General features: G+C 37.8%; 1 protein-coding gene across 4 annotated transcripts in view; it reads left to right on the top strand.

Moving 5' to 3' along the window:
* Positions 1 to 8,385, top strand: part of LOC139720239 (uncharacterized) — a 298,627-nt gene extending 290,242 nt beyond the window's left edge. For all 4 annotated transcript variants that reach the window (XM_071631603.1, XM_071631606.1, XM_071631604.1 and 1 more), the window contains one exon: positions 626 to 8,385. In XM_071631603.1, the coding sequence (XP_071487704.1) occupies positions 626 to 790 (165 nt within the window). In that variant the 3' untranslated portion in view covers positions 791 to 8,385. The remainder of the gene's footprint in view (positions 1 to 625) is intronic.
* Positions 8,386 to 13,547: the final 5,162 nt, after the last annotated feature.

Raw genomic sequence — 13,547 nt, forward strand, 5'->3', positions numbered from 1 at the left:
ACTTCTATTATGGTGATGATAATTGTAATGAGGACAGCTATCAAAATCAAGAGGATGATCAACTGTGGTAAAGATGAATGTAATTATATAATGACAACGCAATGCTAATATCATGGTGATATTTGAAATTTTTGAAAGCTTCCGTGGCGGTAGAACGTTGAGTGGTAGAAGGCTTAATGGTGCACCATGTATTCTTTCTAGGGTAAGTGTGTGGCCCTGAAAAGGGCCTACCCAATCCCGATGTTTCGGCAAGCATGTTCTCGCCATTCTCAAGGGAAAGAACGGTGATATGTGTACTACTTAAAGGATTACACGTACCCTAGAAAGAATATGTGATGCACCGTTAAGCCTTTTACCACCCAATGGTGATATTTATGATAATGATGGTGCTAACGATTATGATGATGATGATGATGATGATGATGATGATGATGATGATGATGATGATGATGATGATGACAATAGTGATGATTAGGATGAAGATGATTGTGGTAGGGGGTGGTGATGGTGGTGGCTGTAGTGATGATGAAAATGATACAAGATATGAAATTTATTAATAAAGATGATGATAATGCCAGAATCAAATTACATGGTACATACTGATTCTTGTTGTTTTGCCCAACAGACGCTTGGTGTGACCAATTCCAACGACAAGAACACCTTCAAGAAGAAGGTAAAAGAGCTGAAGGCTATCGTGGAGAAAGAGAAGAAAGCAGCCCAGAAGGAGCAAAAGGCTCGCGAAAAGCAGCAGAAAAAAGCAGCAAAGAAGATGTTCACGAACAGCCCATGATCCCCACACTGAGAGAGTCATCTATGTATCCTAGCAACAGTGATTTAAATCCCTGATCATTCTCATCACCACATATTACACCGGAGGATGCAGAGATGAACGTTAAGCAGCTAAAGAGGCAGCAAAGAAGATGCTCATGATCCCCACCCTGAGAGAGAGAGAGTCATCCACGTATCCTAGCAACAGTAATTGAAACCCTCGATCATTCTCATCACCACATATTAAGCAGGAGGATGCAAAGATGAAAGTTAAGCAATTTTTCACAATGAGAACAGCACGATCGTACCCGTCATCCAATTGTACTACTTATAGGATTACATGATCTCTATGTAGAGAGTATTACCAACTACCAGATAGATGAAGAAAGAGAGAGAGAAAGAAAGAACAAACCTATAAAACAAAGAGCAACAGAAACAAAGAGTGTGAGATACATCAGAAGAAATTAAGGAGTATGCACGGATTGCTTTTAGCAACAAATCATATTATTGCAGTGCAGTAGTATCAAATCAGACCAAAAACCTTATTTAAGTGATAATAGCATCTCGAAGCTCGTGGCTAACAACATTTCATGGAGTTTAATGCTTCACAAATAAGACAGATAGGCCAAGAAAGAGTTGCAGGGAGTGAAATTCAAGAGTGTGCCAACGTTTACTCATTCTGTCTTTAAGAACACCATTTGTATCAACTCAGCAGAGCAGCTACTAGCGTTGGTAATATGAGTTTGTGGACCAGAGTGTTTCAGATAAGGGAAGTCACATCAAATAATTATGCACATGTTGCATTTGTTCTTGCAAGCATGCCAAATAGTGAAACTAATGAGTACTGTAAAAGTAGTTATTTCGCGTGGCTAATTTTTCGCGCTTGGCCGGGTCAGAGGAGTTTTGCGTGTTTTTAATTCCGCAGAATCAAGACATCACGCACAGGAAGGTATGGCAAGCAAAAATATTTGCGTGCTTTTATTTTCGCGCTAGTTTCTGGTTGCGCGAAATGCGCGAAATTTACAACACCGCGAAAATTTCCACTTTTACAGTATTTGTCTCTCCGAGCTGAAATGTATATCTAAAGTATTATGGCTTCTGTACCTTACAGTCAGACCTAAGTAGCTTGGACCGGGCCTACATGTACATTGCAGGACCAATGTAATCAGAGGGCCAATGTTTAGTAGACCAGGATCCTTTGTGACCAGGAAGTTATGCAGTATACTCTTCCTTGCCAAACAAAAAGTTATTATGTGTGTGTGTAAGGATATGAGGATCAAAGTCTGAGAAATAGATAGATTGCTCAAGTCTTCATATAGCGTAGACCAAAACTGTACTCGGTATGATGATGCTTCTAGCCCTGTGTTGTGTGACATGAACCTTTGAACCACTGATGCACAAAGACACACACACAAAGCCAAAGATGGTGAAGGGAGAGAAGAGTGGAGATTTTCTCTTTGCCACCACCATACCACTCTCTGCACCTCTGTCACTCTCTCTCTCTCTCTCTCTGTGTTGCAGTGTTTGTTGCTTTAATACTTATATGCCTCCTGTCTGCACCACTGATCTCTATGGGAAGTAACTGGATATCTCATTGGACGATGACTTTGAAGCCACCGTGCTGCCATCTTGCCACGCACATTACCATACATTTGTAGACAGAGCTCATGGCATCACATGATCTTGGTGAAAGTCTGCTGGAAAATGTGTGCAAATCCCCATAGAGTATGCATGGTTAGATGGTGGCACAGCGGCTTCAATTGTTTGTATAGCATGAATGGACCAATGACATATCTAGACACTTCCACAGATCAGTGGTCTGCATGGATGAATAACAAATCAGGTATATTATATATCTTTCCTTTTGGGAAAGTGCACCTGTAGGATCATAAAACAGTATCTTGCAGTTATGCTCTTTTGTACCGTCATGGAGTGTTTGATGTAAATGTGGTGTCTCCCGTTGCTGATTTTGTTCATCCCTTGTCTTTTAACTGGGGATGAATCTAGAGATGTAGTCCCAGCAGCTAGAAGTGAGAGTAAGTCGATGAGAGGAGCTCTGAATGAAAAGATCTTATGATATCCTTCCAGAGACCCAAGAGGTGTGGGCTTAAAGGAATTAATCTGCTTCGCATGTCGTAGCATCAGCTGCAAAACTCATTTGAAGGCTAAAAGAAAACCATGGTGAGAGAATCGGTGAGAAAAATATTGAAGAAAGTCAGAATGACAGGAAGTGGCAAAGATATGAAGAGTTTCATCGCAAAGTGGACTAAAATCGCCATTTTTTAACATTCTAAGTCAAATCCATCATCAGATACTGCAAAACAAAACCTTTAAAGTGATACTCACCTCTAAACAATGCAAGGAATGTTCTTGAAGTTACAAGTATTATAAAAAGCATCCTCTATCTTAAATTATTTTTTTTTTGTTTTAGCAGCTTTAGTCGCAAATATCTCAACTTAGCCAGAATGGAGTTAGCTCCTTTTGCGATAAAACTCTTCATATGTTGTTGGAGAATGAGAGAAGGATAGAATAAAGAGTTTCAAGACTGGTTTCTGTTAAGATGTGAGTGCCACCTGTGTGTTTGTCCAAGTGAATTCCATCTCCTAGTGTTTAAACCTCACCAGTATTGGTCATTGTGAATTGTCCTCGTACGTTCTGCGCTATGATGTGAAAGATGAAGTCCCATTTGCTCAGAAAATTTCTTGGCGGTTGATGAGGATACGGACTGAAGGATCTTTAGATCGATTATGGAAAATAATCAAAAGGAGACATACAGGATAGAAACAAAAGAGAGAAAGGGAGACAGACAGAGAGAGAGAAAGAGAGAGAAAGAGAAAGAGAGAAGAAATATAATCTATTCTTCCACTTTTGTATAACACCAGCATTAAATGTGTATAGCCTTTATTATACCAGATTGGGGTGAAAATCACCCAACCGTGTAGTCCAGTTTTTATATATACTATATATTTGATGGTGTTGCTAAAGCAACACACATGTATCAATGATAGCAATCGTTATTAAAAGGAAATGGTGATACCTCGATCAAAGCTTGTACAAATATTGAAGTAAATGACTCTGATAATGTATTCGCGGAGGGAACATCAAGATATGAGATGATTAAATGTATATTTTGTATTTCAATTTAAAGTGTTCCCTCTCTGCATGTCAGGCTGTAATGGTTCAGAAAAGAAAACTGATCACTACAAGGTACCTCTTTAGGGGTGGGTGAGTGTCAAAAGGCACACCAGCTAACTCATCACTCTCTCATATTCCTTATTTGATTTTCCCCTTAGGCGGATTAGGCACCCTAATGCTTGTAGTGATGCAATAAGCTGCTGAAAAAGAAATTTGTCAGAAGATACTTTCACATGAACACTTATTGTTGCGCTGTTTAGAAAGCTGTGTCCCAGAGAATTGTAAGGAAAGCTTTGCGGTGATGTTGGGGCTTTATCATTTCACACTCGGATCTTTGGTGCATTGAGAGATGCTTTTACTCAGCTTTGGAGGAGATGAGAATGTTGGTCTGTACGAATGAGAACAAATCATGCTCAGTTACGATGTGAGACAAACTTGTGTGAGAGGACTTTTTATTATGCACTTTGTCATTCATCATGTCAGCAAAAGTTTTTAAACTTTATAGTGCCAACAAAGTGTTAGATGAATCCAGTACTTAAGATGGTATATTTTTTACAGGATGAAGAAAATATTCTTCAATCAGTGTTGTAAAAAGACTACTTTTTTATTCCATAAATGAAGGCAATGCATATTAAACATTAATCTGTGGCAGTAAATAGAGGACTGTCATAATAACAGATTATGTGTACCACTGGAATGTTTCCATGTTTACTTATTCACTGAAGGTAAATCATGTCATTGCTAGATTATGATGTTGCAAACCCTTAGTTTTTGTTTTAGATGGATTTTTAAAATTGTTCATATCGTGTAATTGGTATTTTTTACTTTGAGTAATATTTGTTCATTCATTTTTGAATATCATGAGCAAAGCGCAGATAATATTCACATATACATGTGTTTATGTTGATGTCAGGTAGGTATTTTATTAGATTGCACTTAGAGACTTAATGATTAAAGAATGTGCTTCAAGACTGATAAGAGTAATATATGTATACATTCCCATGTAGGTGTTATTCATTTTCCAATTATACTGTTGTATTAGATTACTCAGAAAACCTGATATATGTACTTGATATGAATTTTATATATTTAGGCATGAAATGGCGAAGATATATATTAGTATAAATTCCAAATCAATGACCAGGCATTAATATCACGGAAACCAAAAGACTGTGTTGACTAAAACCACAACCATATATCGTCATTTTCACTGTTTCTCAAAGGGTCATATTTCTGTCCACCCTCTACTTCTAAGTAGCTGTTTGTTGTGTGTGGCTTACAATCTTTACACCTCAGTTTGTCTTTCACTTTGTAAACTGTCCCATATTTGTTTTCTGATATTTGAAAACAAAAACAAACACAAAAAAGTGTCTATATATATATCCTTAGGAAGCATGTGTACCTTGATTGCTGGGAAAGAGCAGAGAATACAATGTTTGGGTGTTGGACGAGGTGTTGGCCTTGTACAAACCTGCCGTCACATCAGGGAGTCGAATGTTTTCTTAGAGCAGTTCCGTGTTGCCATGGCGATCACGCATGATTAGGAAGACATCATTTTTCAAATACTGTGTTCCAATCAATTTGTGGGACAAGACAGGACAAAAAAGGGACCTTTCAATGCGTGGAAGTGTAGTTCTGATTCTAGTGCTAGATGGAGGCTCTGACCTTTGACACAGTGACCTTTTTGCGATACTGTGGTGGAGTTCAAGAGTGGAGTTGGGCTGCATATGCCATCTGTCAGACTGAAGCAAAAGTTTTGTTCTGGAATCAGTGTGGCAATAAACTGAAGATACTGAAGAGCTTGAGCTGGTCTGCAAGACTTCCTTCTGGATTTAAAAGTTTGCTGATTCAGATTTCACTGTGGTGAGAAAAAGCAAGTTTGATATCTTGTTTTCTATGCTGTATAATCCTAGGAAGTGGAACATCCAGTCAGCCCTGGATTAACTGAGTCAGTGTGGCAGGAGAATAAGCATTGAAATCAAGGGAATCATTGGATGTTAGGTGAAAATTGACTCAACTGACTTCAACCTGTGCAGAGTTGACTGTTTATTTTAAGAGCAGTGAACAAAAGCTGAGCAGCCTGAAGTACATGTGTAATCTGTTTGAAGCATATTTGACAGTTTCTGTTAAGTAGTCGTGTTAAACACAAGTATCTCCACCTTGTATGCTGTATTCCATGTACATGTACATGTACATGTCACAGTGTACAATATGCAAGATTCATGCACAACAAGAATTATGTGATGCAAATTAACACAAGTAGGGTATGGATCACTGCATTTTGGAAATAACAAAAAATGCTTCTTAGTTTAAAACACAAGTTGATGAAATTCAACTGTCTTATTTGTATGTATGCAGTTGAAGAAGATATGGGCTAGGTTGCACCTATCAAGTTTCTCTATGCACAGTGATTACTCATCTAAATGCTTGGACAATCATTTCACACGAGCTCTGAAAGTTGTGTGACTGGAATGTGGTCATACTGGAGTGGGTGTGGAGTTTCAAACCAGCTTCAAAATTCTTTAACAGTGACTTAATTTCATTAGCCTCTGAACACCTCCGTCGAGACTGCTCCCACAAAACGTCTCAATTGTGAGAGTTGTTCAGAGATAAAAAGAATGATGAATTGTGTTCTATCTCCTTATCACAAAGCAGGGTTGTGTGAAAAAAAAAATGTTTAAAGATACATACTTGAAGGGTGTGTACAGTTCTGGTCAAGGTGAGGATTTAGCTTTTAATGTTTTGCGAGATATTCAAAAACCACTCTATGAGATGCCAAAGAGCATTCAATTCTAAGGGGTATCAAAATATTATTTGATGAAAATCGGTTTTGAAATGGCCGAGATATCCAAAAACAAGGTGAAACAAAGAGATCCTAATAAAGTTGTGGCATGTCGCCTTTTATTATTGGATATCTCAGCCATTTGAAAACCAATTTTCATCAAATAAACGTTGAATACTTCTTAAAATTACATGCTCTTTCATATTTCGTAAAAGGTTTCTCATTATTTCACTTAAGAATATTCAAAACATGAATCCCCACCTCAACCAGTACTGTACAGTCCCTTAAATCAGTTTACTCTGAGGGAAGTGTGATGTGTGTATAAACAGGAAACACAACATGTGGCCTTTCTAGACTTGTCAAACTGCACTCTGTAAATCTTGTTTACTTCAATACCATGCCTTATTGCAGGTTGCAACCTTTCAGTCAGAAAATTTTGGCCAAGCTTACTGTGGCTTCGGGTGTGAATTGTCGGTCAGGCTTGACTTTTCCTTTGTCAGATATTTATCCAGTTTAGCCCAAATGTTTTCAGTTGCAACATAGCTTGTCAAAAAGAAAAGTAAGAATGAAAATCAGATGCCGTCAGAGTTGTCTCATCTTTATTTGCCTACATGTAGCCAGTGCATGTGATGCTGTGTGTTAGTCTAAAGAGCATTTTGATTGTACAAGTAATTGAAGCATCAGGCATGCAGTAGTCCTGAATCCCTGTAGTTCTTATTAGTGGATAGTCAAAGCTGCTTGTCGATATGAGTGGCTTGCAGTCAATGGAAATTAATGTATTCAGCAGGGCCATAAATCTAAACTGTGTCTGTGTTCTAAGACTAGCGCAGTGCGCTGTGTCCGCTTACGATTCTTACTTGTCACCAAAGACTTAGGACTTCCGTATCTTGTGTCGGTTATTGGTAAAGTCACACCAAGAACAAGGAGGAATCAGAACCATTTTTTTTAAAGTGACTATTTGTCACCAATCTTGGTCTACATTTGTATATCCCTTCAAGTTGCTTATAAAACAGATGCAGAATCTTCAGTAAAACCTACATTATTTACATTTCTTTCAACTGTTCCATACAAAATACGACATTTGTCACTGGTTTGATTCTCAGAGACAATGAATTATCTCTTCTATTTTGTTTTGTTTTGTTTTTTCCTTGTCTGTGTTATTCCTTGCGACTTCTGGTCAACCTGTCCAACACACATTTCACAGATCTGTAGAAGAATCATGCAAATTTGTGTATGCCAAGCTGTGTTTACATGTTTCGTGTTTGAGTTCCAATTGAAGAATCTCAGTGTGATTTCTTGATTGCTTTGCACTGTTTTTATGACACAAAAGTTTTCTTTGTTCGTTAAATGAATATTAAGTATATATATGTGTTCATTTTTATATGTATGCTAAGCTCATATTGTAATCTTTGATCTATGTATTAATTTGGTGTATTTTTTGTGTGTAAATTTGCTGCATAGGGCAAGAAAGAAAAAGGGCCTATATCTGCTATCTGCTCGAGTAATTCTGTGTAATCTTTTTTTTCTTTTTTTTTTCATTTGTTTAATTGTAGATATGGATTGGTGTTATCAATGAGTAACACCTTGTGTAACAATGGAGATTAAAAAAAGATATATAATGCAGTTGTGTATATATATTCTGGTTACTAGATAATAATGTAATATATGAAAAAAAAACACTTTGAAATAAATGGTGTCAAAATGGGAGATGTTATTGTCTGATTTGTCACTTCTTATACAAACGTTGTCACTTAAAGGGATGGTTGGTTGAGGTGAGGATTCCACTTGTAATGTTTGGTGAGATATTTAGAAACCACTCTATGAAATGTTAAAGAGCATACTATTCTACGGGAAATTGAAAGTTTATTTGATGAAAATCGGTTTTGAAATGACTGAGATATCCAAATACAAGGTAAAACAAAGAGATCCTAATAAAAGTTGTGGCCTGTCACAGTTTGTTAGGATCGCTTTTTGGATATCTCAGCCATTTGAAGACCAAGTTTCATCAAATAAACTGTGAATTCCTCTAAGAATTACATGTACATGTTCTTTCATATCTCATATTAAAAGAGGTTTCTCATTATCTCACAAACACACGCAAAAAAAAAAAGAAGAATAAAAGTTGGAAACTTGCAGCCCCACCTAAACCAAAACTTTACCATCCCTTTTAGCTATAATACTGTACAATGTATAAGCTGTTATATTTTGCGTACATATATTTTCGCAAATGATGTCACAGGCATTTTGGTGAGACGTTGTTTTCACGAATTGACACTGAGGCTGTCGTAAGTGCACTATTGCCCTAGCGCATGGTGACATTTTTGCTTTTGAAATTCACGGCCCAACGGTGATTTGCAAAATTCGTGAAAATTAAATCCTCGCAAAAATAACAGCTTATACAGTTGAAGAAACTCTCTTAGATTGTTTTTTTCAGTAGTGTGATGTGCTTTCTTCTCACACCAATGAGGCAAAACTTCATGAAACATTACAGTGCACTTCCATTATAATATAGGTTTACCCGTCCATTTTCGCACTTTTGTCATTCAATTTCAAAGATTTATTATTCAATTTCGTCCCGAGAAGCATGTGGAATGCAAATCCTAACTTCAATTTTGTCAATTGTCATTGTAATTCGTTTTTCGTCAAACATTTTCAAAGACATAGCATTCAAAATCGTCAATTGTCATTCAAATTCATCCCTCCCACTGACGGATTGCAGAATGTGAAGATCAAATTCGTTTTTGTTCACACAATTTCATGAATTTTTCATTCAAATTAGCCAGATGTTGTCGTATGCGAGACGGTACATCTGTTTGTATCAGTGTGTGCTCAGATTGCTTGTGTGTGTGTCTGTATCTGTGGTTCAGTGTGTGTGTGTGTGTGTGGGGGGGGGGGGGGGAGACACTTGTGTGTATGTTAACTCCTGAATGTAAAATGTGAACGGTAAGACCAGGCGTCCACTAGGGCGCGGACAAGACGCGGACAAGCCCCGGAATGCAAATTTGGTATTCTGCACTCCTTCGGGAACCTGTCCGCACGTTCCTGAACGTGTCCGCTCACTGTCCTAAACATGTCCGGGCGTTTCCGCACCTTCGGGAGAGAGAAAAATTTCCGCGTCCAAATTTTGATCGAGACCAAAATTTGGACGCGGAAATGAACTTCCTGACACCTTCGGCGACTTGTCCTGACGATGTCCTGAGGATGTCCCGCTTGTCCGGAACCCTTCCGCTCCTTCCGCACACGCTCCGGAAAGAATCCCGCGGTGTGGGGAAGCTTCCCGAATGAAAGCGGAAGACACCAGGAATGTTTTAGGACAGCGCGGAGCCGATGCGGATCTATATATGCAAGTGTCCGGAACCGATGCGGAAATTTTGTGATCCAGACACGAAAATGTCGACACTTTCCGTGAGCGTCATGCCAATGAAACGCAAAATGAGCAAGAAGGGAGGCGAGGCCCCATGCAAATATCCCCATCACAGGCACACCTTTCGTCTAGTGATGAAGAACAGGTAAATCTAAGGAATTTCCGGTCCAAGAAGGCAAAGAAGAAGGTAGTAGAGACTGTGCCAAAAGCAACCAGAAAGAAGTGAAATCAGCCCCCTAACTTCCTAGTAAGTTTGTTTTGATTTGATCTGTTCAGAAATTACTTTTCATCTGAGTGACTTTCCTGGTTCCTATTACTTACTATAGTACATTTTCCTTTATGTTGTTTTCGTATTTTATTAGCAAACAAACTAGGTTGTCCCATGTGACAGCCCAGCTGAAAAATCACAAAAGTAGGTGGAAGTACACTCAGAAAAAAAAGCATAGAATTTTTGGCTAAATGTTAATGTATTATATAAACATGAACAAGTTGTTATTCATATGTAAATGCTTTCTAATGATACAACATATTAGAACAAAAGACAAATTCATCACACTAAAAAGCATGAATTCAATTGCAAAGATATACATGTGGTCTCATTACAATGTAATGTCTTTGAAGTCCAAAATAACAATGAAAGCTAAAGATGATGGAGGAAAATGAAGAATTTTCTGTCACTTCAAAATTCAAGTGAAATGAGAGAAAAAGCAATAACTCATGAACTCGAAAAAGTGTTAAATTTCTGACTTTCTTTTGTTTTGTTTTTTGCTGAGTGTATATATTTAAGTACACAGTTTGCGAATATCATCCATGTGACTGTAGGCAGAGAAAAAATTGTTCTCCCACATGACACAAATAAAAAAAAAATGAGTCGTCAGCCGACATGCAGACAATCCTATTCTTCGACTTTTGGTGGTCACATTTATCAAATAATATTGACCAATCATATTAATATAATATCAGCCGCTACTGCGGAAGCACAACAGGAGCATCAATGACGGCTAGCAGTCAAAATAATGAGGAAAAGTCAAAGTCAGCGCCAAATTTATACCTTTCCACTTTCCTGGTATTGTCCGCAGTTTGTCCGCATGCCTAACTTGTGTTGTCCGGAAGGCATCCTGATTGTCCGCGTTCATTCCTGGTGTAATCCTACGATTAGCATATTCCGAGGTATTTCGCGCTCTTCCGGAGTGATTCCTAGGAATGTCCGCAGTCAGTCCGCAGTCAGTCCGCGGACAGTCCTAGGAATGTCCCAGGACAAGCCGATTCACAAAGTTATTCCGCGTCTGTCGCGGACAGGATGCCGAAATAACAAAATTTGCTTCCGCAACCCTTCCGGGGCTTGTCCGCACCCAAGTGGACGTCCGCCCTTACAGAACAAAATACATGAATGACTGGGAAATCACACCAGATAGAGATATGAGACGAATATGAATGAAAATTTAACAAAAATGATTGACAAAAGACGATATCGATCCTGCTGTTTTGAAAATGAACGACGAAAGACGATTTGAAAGTAAGATTGGCCTATTCCCGACATCCTGCGACGAAATTGAAGTAAAAATTTGTGAAATTGAATGAAAAAACGAATGAATTGGAAAATCTATATACACTGATGTAACAAAAATTTCATTACAACAGAGTAAAAATTCAAGTCTCAATTACCATCTTATACACTGCATCTTTAGTATGCCATATATTTAGCCAGTTCAATTTTTGGTGAATCAGGGCTTCCCAACAATTTGGCGAATGCTTAAATTCACCATTGCAGAGTACAGCAATAACCATAGAAATCATCGTATATGTATGTTGCATTCATGTCGGAATCAGTATTAATATTTTCATGTGTTGTTACATTCACAGATATCACCCAACACACAAAATTAAAGAAAATAAAACCCCCACAAAGGATATGCCATTTACAGTAGTTCATTACGACACTGTTACAAAAATTATTCAAGGAATCAAGATCATGTTTCTGGTCCATAGATAGTTTATTTTTGCTTTCGCTCTGTAAAATATAAATATAATAGATTTGTATGCCATTCAGTACAAGGTAGAAGAACCCAAATTGAAAATCTGCAAAACTTCAGCCTTACAGTCCCCCTTTGCCCATCAAGTCGACAGAATTTTGCTGCAGAAATTATCATTTTCCACTCATTAAATTGGCAACTCTAAATTTTACTGCATACAGTGTATCTTATATTGGGAAAAGATAACACGGGGCTGGTTGACTCTATTGAATGTGCACAAAATTTTCATGACAGTTTTAAAAATTGCCAATTTGAGAGAGGATCAAAAACTCAAATTTCAAATGTGTTGCCAATTTGATGATTTGAATTTGAAAATTCTTCAACAAACCAAATAATTATTTATGAACACCAAATGGTTCGATAAAAAATAACATGTATAATCAGTACTCTACTATCACATGAAACACAAGCAAATGAAGGGTAAAAATCATTTCTAAAAAAAAAAGACGAGACTTGATGGATTAATTCTGCATTGCAACAAAGAAAATCTCACAGAAATCTCATAGAAATCTAGAGTTCTATGTGACTTGAGAAATGGTTTCACTCAATTCACAGAAGAATAGAGGGATGAAGTGTGGCATCCTTTGAGTTGACAAGTCATAAAGTTTCAATATAAAGCCATTTCCCACATAATGCTCAATTCTGCCATGTTCGGTCCACTCGCTCATTTTGTTACACTCAAGTTGTAAAGCCTCAGCACTTACTGATACAGATATGAAGGCAGCTGAATATACACCTGAACAGACATACACTGAATGTATGCCATAATATTCATAAACTGAATGCACACATGTTCATCCAAACACTAAATGTACACCTGTACACCATGTACATTCACACACTGAATGCACATACATGTGTATGAACATTTTGTACATTCATACACTGAATATACTGTACATGTATGTGACATCCAAATGCTTGATGCGCAAATGTACATCCAAACAATGTACACCTTTACATACCCACACTGAATGCATACCTGCGCATTTATACATTGATATCATGCAGATCATACAGATCACTGATGGTTCGTGGGTGAATGGAGCCATTCCATCAGTCAAAGTGACTATTACTGGATTACTCAACACTGTTTAGGATTTGTGCCCTGGTTAAGATGTCTCCTGGCTCATTAATAATCACATTATCACATCTAATCACAATCCAGCATATGCATTCAGCATCAACTGGCTTCATTCATGATTGGTATTACGAATAACAGCATAGAGGTGTTGGAAGAAGGCTAATCAATCACAAATCATCAGTTGAGAATCAGAAGGGCGTTATCTCTTTTTTTTTTGGGGGGGGGGGTAGGCCTACTGAATTACTGGTATCACGTTGTACAGCTTGATCTCCTCTACATTATGATGTCCATATTGAATTATTTTATTTTCTTAAAATGTTAAGAATCAAAACCATAAGGGTGCTACAGTGGACTCCTGTTATAACGAAGTCCTCAGGACCG

Source organism: Diadema antillarum, unplaced genomic scaffold (assembly GCF_040938485.1).
Source record: "Diadema antillarum isolate AM-2024a unplaced genomic scaffold, OU_Dant_1.0 scf00000124, whole genome shotgun sequence".
Classification (NCBI taxonomy): Eukaryota; Metazoa; Echinodermata; class Echinoidea; order Diadematoida; family Diadematidae; genus Diadema; species Diadema antillarum.